The sequence below is a fragment of the Scyliorhinus torazame genome, chromosome 19, assembly GCF_047496885.1.
Source record: "Scyliorhinus torazame isolate Kashiwa2021f chromosome 19, sScyTor2.1, whole genome shotgun sequence".
NCBI lineage: Eukaryota > Metazoa > Chordata > Chondrichthyes > Carcharhiniformes > Scyliorhinidae > Scyliorhinus > Scyliorhinus torazame.
In genome coordinates, this window is record NC_092725.1 from 8566276 (window position 1) to 8584568 (window position 18293).

Consider the following 18293-nt stretch of genomic DNA (forward strand, 5'->3'; position numbering starts at 1 on the left):
CTCTGGGTTAGAGAGAGAGAGGGGAAATCAGCCAGGGTTCCTGCTCCTGATCACTGTCCAGTGATCCCTGGGTTAGAGAGAGAAGGGAAATCAGCCAGGGTTCCTGCTCCTGATCACTGTCCAGTGATCACTGGGTTAGAGAGAGAGGGGAAATCAGCCAGGGTTCCTGCTCCTGATCACTGTCCAGTGATCCCTGGGTTAGAGAGAGAGGGGAAATCAGCCAGGGTTCCTGCTCCTGATCACTGTCCAGTGGGCCCTGGGTTAGAGAGAGAGGGGAAATCAGACAGGGTTCCTGCTCCTGATCACTGTCCATTGATCCCTGGGTTAGAGACAGAGAGGAAATCAGCCAGGGTTCCTGCTCCTGATCACTGTCCAGTGATCCCTGGGTTAGAGAGAGAGGGGAAATCAGCCAGGGTTCCTGCTCCTGATCACTGTCCATTGATCCCTGGGTTAGAGAGAGAGGGGAAATCAGACAGGGTTCCTGCTCCTGATCACTGTCCAGTAATACCTGGGTAAGAGAGAGAGAGGAAATCAGCCAGGGTTCCTGTTCCTGATCACTGTCCAGTGATCCCTAGGTTAGAGAGAGAGGGGAAATCAGCCAGGGTTCCTGCTCCTGATCACTGTCCAGTGATCCCTGAGTTAGAGAGAGAGGGGAAATCAGCCAGGGTTCCTGCTCCTGATCACTGTCCAGTGATCCCTGGGTTAGAGAGAGAGAGGGGAAATCAGCCAGGGTTCCTGCTCCTGATCACTGTCCAGTGATCCCTGGGTTAGAGAGAGAGAGGAAATCAGCCAGGGTTCCTCCTCCTGATCACTGTCCAGTGATCTCTGGGTTAGAGAGAGAGAGGGGAAATCAGCCAGGGTTCCTGCTCCTGATCACTGTCCAGTGATCCCTGGGTTAGAGAGAGAAGGGAAATCAGCCAGGGTTCCTGCTCCTGATCACTGTCCAGTGATCACTGGGTTAGAGAGAGAGGGGAAATCAGCCAGGGTTCCTGCTCCTGATCACTGTCCAGTGATCCCTGGGTTAGAGAGAGAGGGGAAATCAGCCAGGGTTCCTGCTCCTGATCACTGTCCAGTGGGCCCTGGGTTAGAGAGAGAGGGGAAATCAGACAGGGTTCCTGCTCCTGATCACTGTCCATTGATCCCTGGGTTAGAGAGAGAGGGGAAATCAGACAGGGTTCCTGCTCCTGATCACTGTCCAGTAATACCTGGGTAAGAGGGAGAGAGGAAATCAGCCAGGGTTCCTGTTCCTGATCACTGTCCAGTGATCCCTAGGTTGGAGAGAGAGGGGAACTCAGCCAGGGTTCCTGCTCCTGATCACTGTCCAGTGATCCCTGGGTTAGAGAGAGAGAGGGGAAATCAGCCAGGGTTCCTGCTCCTGATCACTGTCCAGTGATCCCTGGGTTAGAGAGAGAGAGGGGAAATCAGCCAGGGTTCCTGCTCCTGATCACTGTCCAGTGATCCCTGGGTTAGAGACAGAGAGGAAATCAGCCAGGGTTCCTGCTCCTGATCACTGTCCAGTGATCCCTGGGTTAGAGAGAGAGGGGGGAAATCAGCCAGGGTTCCTGATCCTGATCACTGTCCAGTGATCCCCGGGTTAGAGAGAGAGAGGGGAAATCAGCCAGGGTTCCTGCTCCTGATCACTGTCCAGTGATCCCCGGGTTAGAGAGAGAGAGGGGAAATCAGCCAGGGTCCCTGCTCCTGATCACTGTCCAGTGATCCCTGTGTTAGAGAGAGAGAGGGGAAATCAGCCAGGGTTCCTGCTCCTGATCACTGTCCAGTGATCCCTGGGTTAGAGAGAGAGAGAGGGGAAATCAGCCAGGGTTCCTGTTCGTGATCACTGTCCAGTGATCCCTGGGTCAGAGAGAGAGAGGGGAAATCAGCCAGGGTTCCTGCTCCTGATCACTGTCCAGTGATCCCTGGGTTAAATAGTCGCCCACAGGGTTGTGTTTTGTTGAATTTTGAGGGCCCTCATTCTCCCTTTTAGCTGCTGGAGGTTGCAGATGAATCACGTACCTCAGTTGGAAGAGGCGGCGCACGGACGATGTGGGTGTGAGGAGGCGGGCGGAGGAGGATGCTCGCAGGCTTCTCGGGTCCATTGGTGTCTCGTTGTGAGTCAGCAGCTGGGACATCTCTGACCGACAGTGCCACAAGAAATCCAGTACCTGTCCCGGAGTGGAGGGGGCGGAGAAGATTGCAGAGTCACTACCGGGACATCAGCAAACAGACAGGCGCGCCTCCCGACTGCCCTCCAGCACTTCCAGTTCCGAGGCCGCGCGCGTGCACGGCTGCTCCACGCTCCAGGGCGCACTCAGCCCGCGGCCCTGGACCGCCAAAGTGCCCCCCCCCCCCGCCCACCGCCCCCCCCCCCCTCCCCCCCGCCCACAGCGGGAGAGAAACATAGAGGGCTGCAGGGAGTGGGGCCCCTCCCCATGCCCCCCCCCATGCCCCCCCATGCCCCCCCTCTCTATCCGCGCCCCATGTCCCTCCGTCTTTCACCACTGTGGCGCACAAAGACTCCGTGAGATGAATATAGTGAAGTCGATGAGGCTTTATTAAGCGTGTCTGTTCCCCAGCAGCCCGATAGTAAACTGGCCTGCGGGGGAAGGCACCGGCTTCTTATACGTCGCCTTGAGGGCGGAGCATGTAGTCATCGGCCAACCAGGACCCGGGATCTGTCAGCCAATGACATTAGGGCGTCCAGTCCCACATGACCCCCAATACATACTACCACAACCACCCAGCGCGTACCTGTGAGTTTCTGTCGGGACCTGCAGCGAGGGCCCAGTCCTCGGGCGATCTCCCCCGGTTGTCATGTAATCGCAGGTCACCCCCGGCATCGAGCAATGTGGAGAGGAGTTTGGTCAGGCAGGAAAAGGCTGCAGCATGTATGGCAGTGCTGCCATCAAAACAACGCCTGGGGAGAGGATAGGCAGCGTTCAACCAAGGAGGCAAAGCAGCAGATACCCCACTGATACCCGCAGATACCCCACTGATACCCGCAGATACCGCACTGATACCCAGAGACACCACTGATACCCGCAGATACCCCACTGATACCCGCAGATACCCCACTGATACCCGCAGATACCCCACTGATACCCAGAGACACCACTGATACCCGCAGATACCCCACTGATACCCGCAGATACCCCACTGATACCCGCAGATACCCCACTGATACCCGCAGATACCCCACTGATACCCGCAGATACCCCACTGATACCCAGAGACACCACTGATACCCGCAGATACCCCACTGATACCCGCAGATACCCCACTGATACCCGCAGATACCCCACTGATACCCGCAGATACCCCACTGATACCCGCAGATATCCCACTGATACCCGCAGATACCCCACTGACACCCGCAGATATCCCACTGATACCCTCAGATACCCCACTGATACCCAGAGACACCACTGATACCCGCAGATATCCCACTGATACCCGCAGATACCCCACTGATACCCAGAGACACCACTGATACCCGCAGATACCCCACTGATACCCGCAGATACCCCGCAGATACCCCACTGATACCCGCAGATACCCCACTGACACCCGCAGTTTTCCCACTGATACCCTCAGATACCCCACTGATACCCAGAGACACCACTGATACCCGCAGATACCCCACTGATACCCGCAGATACCCCACTGACACCCGCAGATATCCCACTGATACCCTCAGATATCCCACTGATACCCGCAGATACCCCACTGATACCCGCAGATATCCCACTGATACCCTCAGATACCCCACTGATACCCGCAGATACCCCACTGACACCCGCAGATATCCCACTGATACCCGCAGATACCCCACTGACACCCGCAGATATCCCACTGATACCCTCAGATATCCCACTGATACCCGCAGATACCCCACTGACACCCGCAGATATCCCACTGATACCCTCAGATACCCCACTGATACCCGCAGATACCCCACTGACACCCGCAGATATCCCACTGATACCCTCAGATACCCCACTGATACCCAGAGACACCACTGATACCCGCAGATACCCCACTGATACCCGCAGATACCCCACTGATACCCAGAGACAGCACTGATATCCGCAGATACCCCACTGATACCCGCAGATACCCCACCGATACCCGCAGATACCCCACTGATACCCAGAGACACCACTGATACCCGCAGATACCCCACTGATACCCGCAGATACCCCACTGATACCCAGAGACACCACTGATACCCGCAGATACCCCACTGACACCCGCAGATACCCCACTGACACCCGCAGATACCCCACTGACACCCGCAGATACCCCACTGACACCCGCAGATACCCCACTGATACCCGCAGATACCCCACTGACACCCGCAGATACCCCACTGACACCCGCAGATACCCCCCTGATACCCACAGATATCCCACTGATACCCGCAGATACCCCACTGATACCCACAGATACCCCACTGAGACCTGCAGATACCCCACTGACACCCGCAGATATCCCACTGACACCCGCAGATATCCCACTGATACCCGCAGATACCCGCAGATACCCCACTGATACCCGCAGATACCCCACTGATACCCGCAGATACCCCACTGACACCCAGAGACACCACTGATACCCGCAGATACCCCACTGACACCCGCAGATATCCCACTGACACCCGCAGATATCCCACTGATACCCAGATACCCCACTGACACCCAGAGACACCACTGATACCCGCAGATACCCCACTGATACCCGCAGATACCCCACTGACACCCGCAGATACCCCACTGACACCCGCAGATAACCCACTGATACCCACAGATACCCCACTGATACCCGCAGATACCCCACTGACACCCGCAGATACCCCACTGATACCCGCAGATACCCCACTGATACCCGCAGATACCCGACTGACACCCGCAGATACCCCACTGACTCCCGCAGATACCCCACTGACACCCAGAGACACCACTGATACCCGCAGATACCCCACTGATACCCAGAGACACCACTGATACTCGCAGATACCCCACTGATACCATAGACACCACTGATACCCGCAGATACCCCACTGATACCCAGATACCCCACTGATACCCACAGATACCCCACTGATACCCAGATACCCCACTGATACCCACAGATATCCAACTGATACCCACAGATACCCCACTGATACTCGCAGATATCCCACTGATACCCGCAGATATCCCACTGATACCCGCAGATATCCCACTGATACCCGCAGATACCCCACTGATACCCAGATACCCCACAGATACCCGCAGATATCCCACTGATACCCGCAGATATCCCACTGATACCCGCAGATACCCCACTGATACCCACAGATACCCCACTGATACCCAGGGACACCACTGATACCCGCAGATACCCCACTGATACCCGCAGATACCCCACTGATACCCGCAGATACCCCACTGACACCCACAGATACCCACAGATATCCCAGATATCCCACTGATACCTGCAGATACCCCACTGATACCCACAGATACCCCAGATACCCGCAGATATCCCACAGATACCCGCAGATATCCCACAGATACCCGCAGATACCCCACTGATACCCACGGATACCCGCAGATACCCCACTGATACCCGCAGATACCCCACTGATACCCACAGATACCCACTGATAACCGCAGATACAGCAGATATCACACTGATACCCGCAGATACCCCAAATACCAGCAGATACCCCACTGTTACCTGCAGATATCCCACTGACACCCGCAGATACCCCACTGATACCCGCAGATATCCCACTGATACCCGCAGATACCCCACTGATACCCGCAGATATCCCACTGATACCCGCAGATACCCCACTGATACCTGCAGATATCCCACTGACACCCGCAGATACCCCATTGACACACGCAGATACCCCACTGACACCCGCAGATACCCCACTGACACCTGCAGATATCCCACTGATACCCGCAGATACCCCACTGATACCAGCAGATACCCCACTGAAACCCTTAGATACCCCACTGATACCCGCAGATACCCCACTGATACTCGCAGATACCCCACTGATACCCGCAGATATCCCACCGATACTCACAGATACCCCACCGATACCCGCAGATATCCCACTGATACCCGCAGATACCCTAGATACCAGCAGATATCCCACTGATACCCGCCGATATCCCACTGATACACGCAGATACCCTACTGATACCCGCAGATACCCCACTGATACCCGCAGATACCCCACTGATACCCGCAGATACCTCACTGACACCCGCAGATACCCCAGATACCCGCAGATATCCCACTGATACCCGCAGATATCCCACTGACACCCGCAGATACCCCACTGATACCCGCAGATACCCCACTGATGCCCGCAGATATCCCACTGACACCCACAGATACCCCAGACACCAGCAGATATCCCACTGATACCCACAGATACCCCACTGATACACGCAGATACCCCACTGATACCCGCAGATACCCCAGATACCCGCAGATATCCAACTGATACCCGCAGATATCCCAGACACCCGCAGATACCCCACTGATACCGGCAGATACCCCACGGTTGCCCGCAGATATCCCACTGATACCCACAGATACCCCAGACACCAGCAGATATCCCACTGATACCCGCAGGTACCCCACTGATACCCGCAGATATCCCACTGATACCCGCAGATACCCCACTGATACCCGCAGATATCCCACTGATACCCGCAGATACCCCACTGATACCTGCAGATATCCCACTGACACCCGCAGATACCCCACTGACACCCGCAGGTACCCCACTGACACCCGCAGATACCCCACTGACACCTGCAGATATCCCACTGATACCCGCATATACCCCAGATACCCGCAGATACCCCACTGAAACCCTCAGATACCCCACTGATACCCGCAGATACCACACTGATACCCGCAGATACCCCACTGATACCCGCAGATACCCCACTGATACCCCACTGACACCCGCAGATATCCCACCGATACTCGCAGATACCCCACCGATACCCGCAGATATCCCACTGATACCCTAGATACCAGCAGATATCCCACTGATACCCGCCGATATCCCACTGATACACGCAGATACCCCACTAAGTCCCGCAGATACCCCACTGATACACGCAGATACCCCAGATACCAGCAGATATTCCACTGATACCCACAGATACCCCAGATACCCGCAGATACCCCACTGAGACCCGCAGATACCGCACTGATACCCGCAGATACCCCACTGATACCCGCAGCTACCCCACTGATACCCGCAGATACCCCACTGACACCCGCAGATACCCCAGATACCCGCAGATATCCCACTGATACCCGCAGATATCCCACTGACACCCACAGATACCCCAGACACCAGCAGATATCCCACTGATACCCAGATACCCCACTGATACCCGCAGATACCCCACTGATACCCGCAGATATCCCAGATACCCGCAGATACCCCACTAATACCGGCAGATACCCCACTGTTGCCCGCAGATATCCCAGATACCCGCAGATACCCCACTGATGCCCGCAGATATCCCACTGACACCCGCAGATACCCCAGACACCAGCAGATACCCCACTGATACCCGCAGATACCCCGATGCCCGCAGATATCCCACTGATACCCGCAGATACCCCAGATACCAGCAGATATCCCACTGATACCCGCAGATATCCCACTAACACCCGCAGATACACCACTGACACCCGCAGATATCCCACTTATTCCCGCTGATACCCGCAGATATCCCACTGATACCCGCAGATACCCCACTGCTGCCCGCAGATATCCCACTGATACCCGCAGATACCCTAGATACCAGCAGATATCCCACTGATACCCAGATACCCCACTGACACCCGCAGATACCCCACTGACACCCGCAGATATCCCACTATTACTCCACTGATACCTGCAGATATCCCACTGATAACCGCAGATATCCCACTGATACCCGCAGATACTCCAGATACCAGCAGATATCCCACTGATACCCACTGATACCCGCAGATACCCCACTGATACCCACAGATACCCCACTGAAACCCAGATACCCCACTGCTACCCAGATACCCCACTGATACCCGCAGATACCCCAGATACCAGATATCCCAGATACCCACAGATACCCCACTGACACCCGCAGATACCCCACTGACACCCGCAGATATCCCACTGATACTCCACTGATACCCGCAGATATCCCACTGATACCCGCAGATACCAGCAGATATCCCACTGATACCCGCAGATACCCCACTGACACCCGCAGATACCCCACAGATGCCCGCAGATATCCCAGATACCAGCAGATATCCCACTGATACCCGCAGATATCCAACTGATACCCGCAGATACCCCAGATACCAGATATCCCACTGATACACACAGATACCCCACTGACACCCGCAGATACCACACTGACACCCGCAGATATCCCACTGATACTCCACTGATACCCGCAGATACCCCAGGTACCAGATATCCCACTGATACCCACAGATACCCCACTGACACCCGCAGGTACCCCACTGACACCCGCAGATATCCCACTGATACTCCACTAATACCCGCAGATATCCCACTGATACCCGCAGATACCCCAGATACCAGCAGATATCCCACTGATACCTGCAGATACCCCACTGACACCCGCAGATACCCCAGACACCCGCAGATACCCCACTGACACCCGCTGATACTCCACTGATACCCGCAGATATCCCACTGATGCCCGCAGATATCCCACTGATACCCGCAGATATCCAACTGATACCCGCAGATACCCCAGATACCAGCAGATATCCCACTGATACCCGCAATACCCCAGGTACCAGCAGATATCCCACTGATACCTAGATACCCCACTGACACCCGCAGATACCCCACTGACACCCACTGATACTCCACTGATACCCGGATATCCCACTGATACCCGCAGATACCCACAGAGACACCACTCATACCCGCAGGTACCACACTGAGACCCACAGATACCCCACCGATACCTTCAGATACCCCACTGATACCCGCAGGTACCCTCTGATACCCACAGATATCCCACTGAGACCCGCAGATATCCCACTGAGAGCCGCAGATACCCCACTGAGAGCCGCAGATACCCCACTGATACCCAGATATCCCACTGAGACCCACAGATACCCCACTGATACCCACAGATACCCCACTGATACTCGCAGATACCCGATACCCGCAGATACCCCTGATACCCGCAGATATCCCACTGAGACACGCAGATACCCCACTGATACCCGCAGATATCCCACTGATACCCGCAGATACCCCACTGATGCCCGCAGATATCCCACTGATACCCGCAGATACCCCAGATACCAGATATCCCACTGATACCCACAGATACCCCACTGACACCCGCAGATACCCCACTGACACCCGCAGGTATCCCACTGATACTCCACTGATACCCGCAGATATCCCACTGATACCCGCAGATACCCCAGATACCAGCAGATATCCCACTGATACCCGCAGATACCCCACTGACACCCGCAGATACCCCACTGACACCCGCAGATATCCCACTGATACCCGCTGATACTCCACTGATACCCGCAGATATCCCACTGATGCCCGCAGATATCCCACTGATACCAGCAGATATCCCACTGATACCCGCAGATATCCAACTGATACCCGCAGATACCAGATATCCCACTGATACCCACAGATACCCCACTGACACCCGCAGATACCACACTGACACCCGCAGATATCCCACTGATACTCCAGATACCCGCAGATATCCCACTGATACCCGCAGATACCCCAGATACCAGATATCCCACTGATACCCACAGATACCCCACTGACACCCGCAGATACCCCACTGACACCCGCAGATATCCCACTGATACTCCACTAATACCCGCAGATATCCCACTGATACCCGCAGATACCCCAGATACCAGCAGATATCCCACTGATACCCGCAGATACCCCACTGACACCCGCAGATACCCCACTGACACCCGCAGATATCCCACTGATACCCGCTGATACTCCACTGATACCCGCAGATATCCCACTGATGCCCACAGATATCCCACTGATACCAGCAGATATCCCACTGATACCCGCAGATATCCAACTGATACCCGCAGATACCCCAGATACCAGCAGATATCCCACTGATACCCGCAATACCCCAGATACCAGCAGATATCCCACTGATACCTAGATACCCCACTGACACCCGCAGATACCCCACTGACACTCCACTGATACCCGGATATCCCACTGATACCCGCAGATACCCCACTGATACCCACAGAGACACCACTCATACCCGCAGGTACCACACTGAGACCCACAGATACCCCACTGATACCCTCAGATACCCCACTGATACCCGCAGGTACCCTCTGATACCCGCAGGTACCCTCTGATACCCGCAGATATCCCACTGAGACCCGCAGATATCCCACTGAGAGCCGCAGATACCCCACTGATACCCGCAGATACCCCACTGATACCCAGATATCCCACTGAGACCCACAGATACCCCACTGATACTCGCAGATACCCGATACCCGCAGATACCCCTGATACCCGCAGATATCCCACTGAGACGCGCAGATACCCCACTGATACCCGCAGATACCCCACTGATACCCACAGATATCCCACTGAGACCCGCAGATATCCCATTGATAACCACAGATATCCCACTGATACCCACAGACATCCCACTGATACCCGCAGATACCCCAGAAACCCGCAGATATCCCACTGATACCCACAGATATCCCACTGATACCCGCAGATACCCCACTGATACCCGCAGATATCCCACTGATACCCGCAGATACCCCACTGATACCCGCAGATATCCCACTGATACCCGCAGATACCCCACTGAGACCCGCAGATACCCCACTGGCACCCACAGATATCCCACTAATACCCGCAGATACCCCGAGACCCACAGATATCCCACTGATACCCGTTGATACCCTACTGATACCCGCAGATACCCCAGAGACCCACAGATATCCCACTGATACCCACAGACATCCCACTGATACCCGCAGATACCCCAGAGACCCGCAGATATCCCACTGATACCCACAGATATCCCACTGATACCCGCAGATACCCCACTGATACCCGCAGATATCCCACTGATACCCGCAGATACCCCACTGAGACCCGCAGATACCCCACTGAGACCCGCAGATACCCCACTGTGACCCGCAGATACCCCACTGGCACCCACAGATATCCCACTAATACCCGCAGATACCCCGAGACCCGCAGATATCCCACTGATACCCACAGATATCCTACTGATACCCGCAGATACCCCAGAGACCCGCAGATACCCCACTAATACCCACAGATATCCCATTAATACCCGCAGATATCCCACTGATACCAGCAGATATCCCACTGATACCCGCAGATACACCACTGAGACCCGCAGATACCCCACTAATACCCACAGATATCCCACTAATACCCGCAGATATCCCACTGATACCTGCAGATATCCCACTGATACCCGCAGATACACCACTGATACCCGCAGATATCCCACTGATACCCGCAGATATCCCACTGATACCCGCAGATACCCCACTGATACCCGCAGATACCCCACTGATACCCGCAGATACCCCACTGATACCCGCAGATACCCCACTGACACCCGCAGATATCCCACTGATACCCGCAGGTATCCTACTAATTCCAACAAATATTCCAGAAATATCAATAAGTACCTGACTCATAATGGGAGATAGTCCACTAATACCAGCAGATACTCCACTAATACCAGCAGATACTCCACGAATACCAGCGGACACTCCACTAATACCAGCAGATTTTCCGCAGATACCAGCGAGTGACAACCTGATGCTAGCAGATAACCTGATACAGCGTGACCTACTCCGATGCAAGCAAGAACCACTGCAATGCCAGCAGGAACCCTGATACCAGCAGAAACCACCCCAATACCAGCAGGAACCCTGATATCAGCAGGAACCACCCCAATACAAGCAGGAACCCCCCCCCCAATACCAGCAGGAACCCCCCCCCAATACCAGCAGGAACCCCCCCCAATACCAGCAGGACCCCCCAATACCAGCAGGCACCCTCCCCAATACCAGCAGCAGCCACACTTGTACCCATATAAATCACCGAAAACAGCATAAGCCACCCCAACACCAGCAGAAACCAAGGACGCCTGGAGGTGAGCAGAGAACTTACAGGTTGGGGTTGGCTCCGCTCCGAAGCAGAGGTTCCACGAGGTTTGCATGCCCGAGTAAAGCAGCCATGAAGAGGGGTGACTGACCAGCTGTATTCGGGACATCCGGATCAGCACCTGGAACACAGCAACAGGGCCACCATTATCACACCAGGTTCTACAGTGCAGGGAGAGAGACCCATGGAGGAGGGAGAGGGCGCAGTCCCCACGGTGGAGGGCGAGGGCGCAGTCCCCACGGTGGAGGGAGAGGGCGCAGTCCCCACGGTGGAGGGCGAGGGCGCAGTCCCCACGGTGGAGGGAGAGGGCGCAGTCCCCACGGTGGAGGGAGAGGGCGCAGTCCCCACGGTGGAGGGAGAGGGCGCCGTCCCCACGGTGGAGGGAAAGGGCGCAGTCCCCACGGTGGAGGGCGAGGGCGCAGTCCCCACGGTGGAGGAAGAGGGCCCAGTCCCCACGGTGGAGGGAGAGGGCGCAGTCCCCACGGTGGAGGGAGAGGGCCCAGTCCCCACGGTGGAGGGAGAGGGCGCAGTCCACACGGTGGAGGGAGAGGGCCCAGTCCCCACGGTGGAGGGAGAGGGCGCCGTCCCCACGGTGGAGGGAGAGGGCGCAGTCCCCACGGTGGAGGGAGAGGGCGCCGTCCCCACGGTGGAGGGAAAGGGCGCAGTCCCCACGGTGGAGGGCGAGGGCGCAGTCCCCACGGTGGAGGGAGAGGGCGCAGTCCCCACGGTGGAGGGAGAGGGCTCAGTCCCCACGGTGGAGGGAGAGGGCCCAGTCCCCACTGTGGAGGGAGAGGGCCCAGTCCCCACGGTGGAGGGAGAGGGCCCAGTCCCCACGGTGGAGGGAAAGGGCGCAGTCCCCACGGTGGAGGGAGAGGGCGCAGTCCCCACGGTGGAGGGAGAGGGCGCAGTCCCCACGGTGGAGGGAGAGGGCGCAGTCCCCACGGTGGAGGGAAAGGGCGCAGTCCCCACGGTGGAGGGAGAGGGCCCAGTCCCCACGGTGGAGGGAGAGGGCGCAGTCCCCACGGTGGAGGGAGAGGGCGCAGTCCCCACGGTGGAGGGAGAGGGCTCAGTCCCCACAGTGGAGGGAGAGGGCCCAGTCCCCACTGTGGAGGGAGAGGGCCCAGTCCCCACGGTGGAGGGAGAGGGCCCAGTCCCCACGGTGGAGGGAGAGGGCCCAGTCCCCACGGTGGAGGGTGCAGTCCCCACAGTGGAGGGAGAGGGCGCAGTCCCCACGGTGGAGGGAGAGGGCGCAGTCCCCACGGTGGAGGGAGAAGGCGCAGTCCCCACGGTGGAGGGAGAGGGCCCAGTCCCCACGGTGGAGGGAGAGGGCCCAGTCCCCACGGTGGAGGGAGAAGGCGCAGTCCCCACGGTGGAGGGAGAGGGTGCAGTCCCCACGGTGGAGGGAGAGGGCGCAGTCCCCACGGTGGAGGGAGAGGGCCCAGTCCCCACGGTGGAGGGAGAGGGTGCAGTCCCCACGGTGGAGGGAGAGGGCCCAGTCCCCACGGTGGAGGGAGAGGGTGCAGTCCCCACGGTGGAGGGAGAGGGCGCCGTCCCCACAGTGGAGGGAGAGGGTGCAGTCCCCACGGTGGAGGGAGAGGGTGCAGTCCCCACGGTGGAGGGCGAGGGCGCCGTCCCCAGGGTGCAGAAGCACCAAGAGAAACCCAGACTCAGGGAAGAACCAAACGATGGGCCGAAGGGCCTGTCTCTGTGCTGTCCAGCTCTCGGGGGAATCCCGGCAGCCCATCACTTGACGTCATCCAACCGGTGGCCATCTTGTTTGGGTGTCCCCGGGTCATAGTGAAGAGGGGAAGTCACCCACGGCGAATACCTTTCACCAGCAATTTCCTCATCTTCCTGAGCTGCCCACGGCGGGCGTAGCGGTGAAGCCGGGCCGGCGTAGCATCCAGATCCTTGGCGGAGCCAAGTTGCGTGGGGCAGGCGGCCGGGACCGACATGCTGCCCCGTCCGACGAGGATGGCGGTGGGCCGCAGCTCAGCCGCAAGTCCCCCTCCCGCTCTTCACACCACCGCGCCGCTCCTTGGCCAGGAGGCGGGGGGGGGGGGGGGTGTTGTTTTCGTGGACGGACAGCAGTCTTCACGCCATTCACGAAGACGTCAAGACGAATGGGCGGCTCTGTTGGCCAACAATGGCGATTGGGGGGGCGGGGGGTCGTTGAGGAACAATGGTTTCGCACTCTGCGGAATCCAGCGGGAGGGTGGGCCGCGGCCCCCACCCACTCCGGCCAAGCAGAGACGGCCAACGAGGGGGGGGGCAGGAGGCCAAATGGGCGTCTTGGCCGAAGGTCAAAGGTCAGCCGGTTATTTTGGCCAAGCCAGGGTCAGAATGGAGCCTCTTTCTTGGAAGGGGGGGGGGGCAGCTGCCCCTCAGGAGTGGTCGCCCCAAGGCTGCCTCAGCCTCCCCTGGGGGGGGAGGGAGGGGGGGGGCAGGGCCGCCATTTCTGGCCGTTTCCTTTCGAAATTTCCCGCCTCTCCCCCCTCCGCGCGTGCGCCCACCAACCGCCGCCGGCCCGCGGCGGGGAGACGCGCGTGCGCGGGGAGCGGCCGGCGGCCGGCCGACATCCGGGGACCGGCCCGCCGGCCGGACCTGGGCGGGAAAGGGTCTGCGCCTGCGTGCTGGCTCCCTTGCCGTCAGTGGACAGGGAGGGTCCATTCAGCCCCTCTGCTCAGTTAGGGAGGGATAGCAGGGGGCCATTCAGCCCCTCTGCTCAGTTAGGGAGGGATAGCAGGGGGCCATTCAGCCCCTCTGCTCAGTTAGGGAGGGATAGCAGGGGGCCATTCAGCCCCTCTGCTCAGTTAGGGAGGAATAGCAGGGGGCCATTCAGCCCCTCTGCTCAGTTAGGGAGGGATAGCAGGGGGCCATTCAGCCCCTCTGCTCAGTTAGGGAGGGATAGCAGGGGGCCATTCAGCCCCTGTCAGTTGTGGAGGGATAGCAGAGGCCATTCAGCCCCTCTGCTCAGTTGTAGGGGGATAGCAGGAGTCCATTCAGCCCCTCTGCTCAGTTAGGGAGGGATAGCAGGGGGCCATTTAGCCCCTCTGCTCAGTTAGGGAGGGACAGCAGAGGCCATTCAGCCCCTCTGCTCAGTTGTGGAGGGATAGCAGGAGTGCATTCAGCCCCTCTGCGCAGTTAGGGAGGGTTAGCAGGAGGTGATTCAGCACCTCTGCTCAGTTGTGGAGGGATAGCAGAGGCCATTCAGCCCCTCTGCTCAGTTGTGGAGGGATAGCAGAGGCCATTCAGCCCCTCTGCTCAGTTGTGGAGGGATAGCAGGGGCCATTCAGCCCCTCTGCCCAGTTGTGGAGGGATAGCAGGGGCCATACAGCCCCACTGCCCAGTTAGGGAGGGACAATAGGAGGCCATTCAGCACCTCTGCTCGGTTAAGAGAGAGATCAGCAGACCATTCAGCACCTCTGATCAGTTAGAGAGATATCATAGTATTTACAGTGCAGAAGGAGGCCATTCGGCCCATCGAGTCTGCACCAGCACTTGGAAAGGGCACCATACCTAAGCCAACTCCTCCACCCTATCCCTGTAACACAGTAACTCTAACTACCCTTTTTGGACACTAAGGGCAATTTATCATCTAACCGGATCAGAACTGTACACAGTGCTCCCAGTGTGATCTAACCGGACCAGAACTGTACACAGTGCTCCCAGTGTGGTCTAACCAGACCAGAACTGTACACAGCGCTCCCAGTGTGGTCTAACCAGACCAGAACTGTGCACAGCGCTCCCAGTGTGGTCTAACCAGACCAGAACTGTACACAGTGCTCCCAGTGTGGTCTAACCAGACCGGAACTGTACACAGCGCTCCAAGTGTGGTCTAACCAGACCAGAACTGTACACAGTGCTCCCAGTGTGGTCTAACCAGACCGGAACTGTACACAGTGCCCCCAGTGTGGTCTAACAAGACCAGAACTGTACACAGTGCTCCCAGTGTGGTCTAACCAGACCAGAACTGTACACAGTGCTCCCAGTGTGATCTAACCAGACCGGAACTGTACACAGTGCACCCAGTGTGATCTAACCAGACCAGAACTGTACACAGTGCTCCCAGTGTGGTCTAACCAGACCGGAACTGTACACAGCGCTCCCAGTGTGGTCTAACCAGACCGGAACTGTACACAGCGCTCCCAGTGTGATCTAACCAGACCAGAACTGTACACAGCGCTCCCAGTGTGGTCTAACCAGACCAGAACTGTAAACAGTGCTCCCAGTGTGGTCTAACCAGACCGGAACTGTACACAGCGCTCCCAGTGTGATCTAACCAGACCAGAACTGTACACAGTGCTCCCAGTGTGGTCTAACCAGACCAGAACTGTACACAGTGCTCCCAGTGTGGTCTAACCAGACCGGAACTGTACACAGTGCGCCCAGTGTGGTCTAACCAGACCAGAACCGTACACAGTGCTCCCAGTGTGGTCTAACCAGACCAGAACTGTACACAGTGCTCCCAGTGTGGTCTAACCAGACCAGAACTGTACACAGTGCTCCCAGTGTGGTCTAACCAGACCAGAACTGTACACAGTGCTCCCAGTGTGGTCTAACCAGACCAGAACTTCACACAATACTCGAGGTGTGGCCTCATATAATTGCAGCAAGATGGGGCAGCACGGTGGCGCAGTGGTTAGCACTGCAGCCTCACGGCGCCGAGGTCCCAGGTTCGATCCCGGCTCTGGGTCACTGTCCGTGTGGAGTTTGCACATTCTCCCCCTGTCTGCGAGGGTCTCGCCCTCACAACCCAAAGATGTGCAGGGTGGGTGGATTGGCCACGCTGAGATTTCTCCTCAATTAGAACAAAACAAATTGGGTACTTTAAATATATCTGGGGAAAAAATAATATTTGCAGCAACACTTCCCTGCTTCTGTACTCGAAACCTCTCGCAATGAAGGCCAACATACCATTAGCCTTCTTTCCCGCCTGCTGTACCTGCACCTTACCTTCAGCGACTGGTGCACAAGGACACCCAGGTCCCGCTGCACACTCCCCTCTCCCAATTTATAACCATTCAGATAACAATCTGCCTTCCTGTTTTTGCTCCCGAAGTGGATAACCTCACATTTATCACCATTATACTGCATCTGCAATGCCTGTGCCCACTCACTCAGCCTGTCCAAATCCCGCTGAAGCATCTCTGCATCCTCCTCACAGCTCACCCTCCCGCCCAACTGTGTATCACCTGCAAATTTGAGATAATACATTTAGTTCCCTCATCTAAATCATTGACATACATTGCGAAGGTCTGCCTAGTAACAGGTGATAATTGGATCATATCCCAGTGGAAGGGTTCTCAGAGTTTGGGTGAGTAAATTTGCAGATGACACTAAAGTCGGTGGAGTTGTGGACAGTGCGGAAGGATGTTATAAGTTACAGAGGGACATAGATAAGCTGCAGCGCTGGGCTGAGAGGTGGCAAATGGAGTTTAATGCAGAAAAGCGTGAGATGATTCATTTTGGAAGGAATAACAGGAAGACAGAGTACTGGGCTAATGGTAAGATTCTTGGCAGTGTGGATGAGCAGAGAGATCTCGGTGTCCATGTACATCGATCCCTGAAAGTTGCCACTCAGGTTGAGAGGGTTGTTAAGAAGGCGTACGGTGTGTTAGCTTTTATTGGTAGAGGGATTGAGTTTCGGAGCCATGAGGTCATGTTGCAGCTGTACAAAACTCTGGTGCGGCCGCATTTGGAGTACTGCGTGCAATTCTGGTCGCCGCATTATAGGAAGGATGTGGAAGCAATGGAAAGGGTGCAGAGGAGATTTACCAGGATGTTGCCTGGTATGGAGGGAAGATCTTATGAGGAAAGGCTGAGGGACTTGAGGCTGCTTTCGTTCGAGAGAAGAAGGTTAAGAGGTGACTTAATTGAGGCATACAAGATGATCAGAGGATTGGATAGGGTGGACAGTGAGAGCCTTTTTCCTCAGATGGTGATGTCTAGCACGAGGGGACATAGCTTTAAATTGAGGGGAGATAGATATAGGACAGATGTCAGAGGTCGGTTCTTTACTCAGAGAGTAGTAAGG

At 56.8% G+C, this 18293-nt stretch overlaps 1 protein-coding gene across 1 annotated transcript in view; it reads right to left on the reverse strand.

The window, feature by feature from the left end:
- Positions 1–14723, reverse strand: part of LOC140396616 (inactive serine/threonine-protein kinase TEX14-like) — a 255190-nt gene extending 240467 nt beyond the window's left edge. The window contains exons 1-4 of the mRNA XM_072485410.1: positions 14085–14723; positions 12263–12377; positions 2749–2914; positions 2014–2162 (exon numbers count right to left, since the gene is read on the reverse strand). Of these exons, the coding sequence (XP_072341511.1) occupies positions 2014–2162; positions 2749–2914; positions 12263–12377; positions 14085–14211 (557 nt within the window). The 5' untranslated portion in view covers positions 14212–14723. The remainder of the gene's footprint in view (positions 1–2013; positions 2163–2748; positions 2915–12262; positions 12378–14084) is intronic.
- Positions 14724–18293: the final 3570 nt, after the last annotated feature.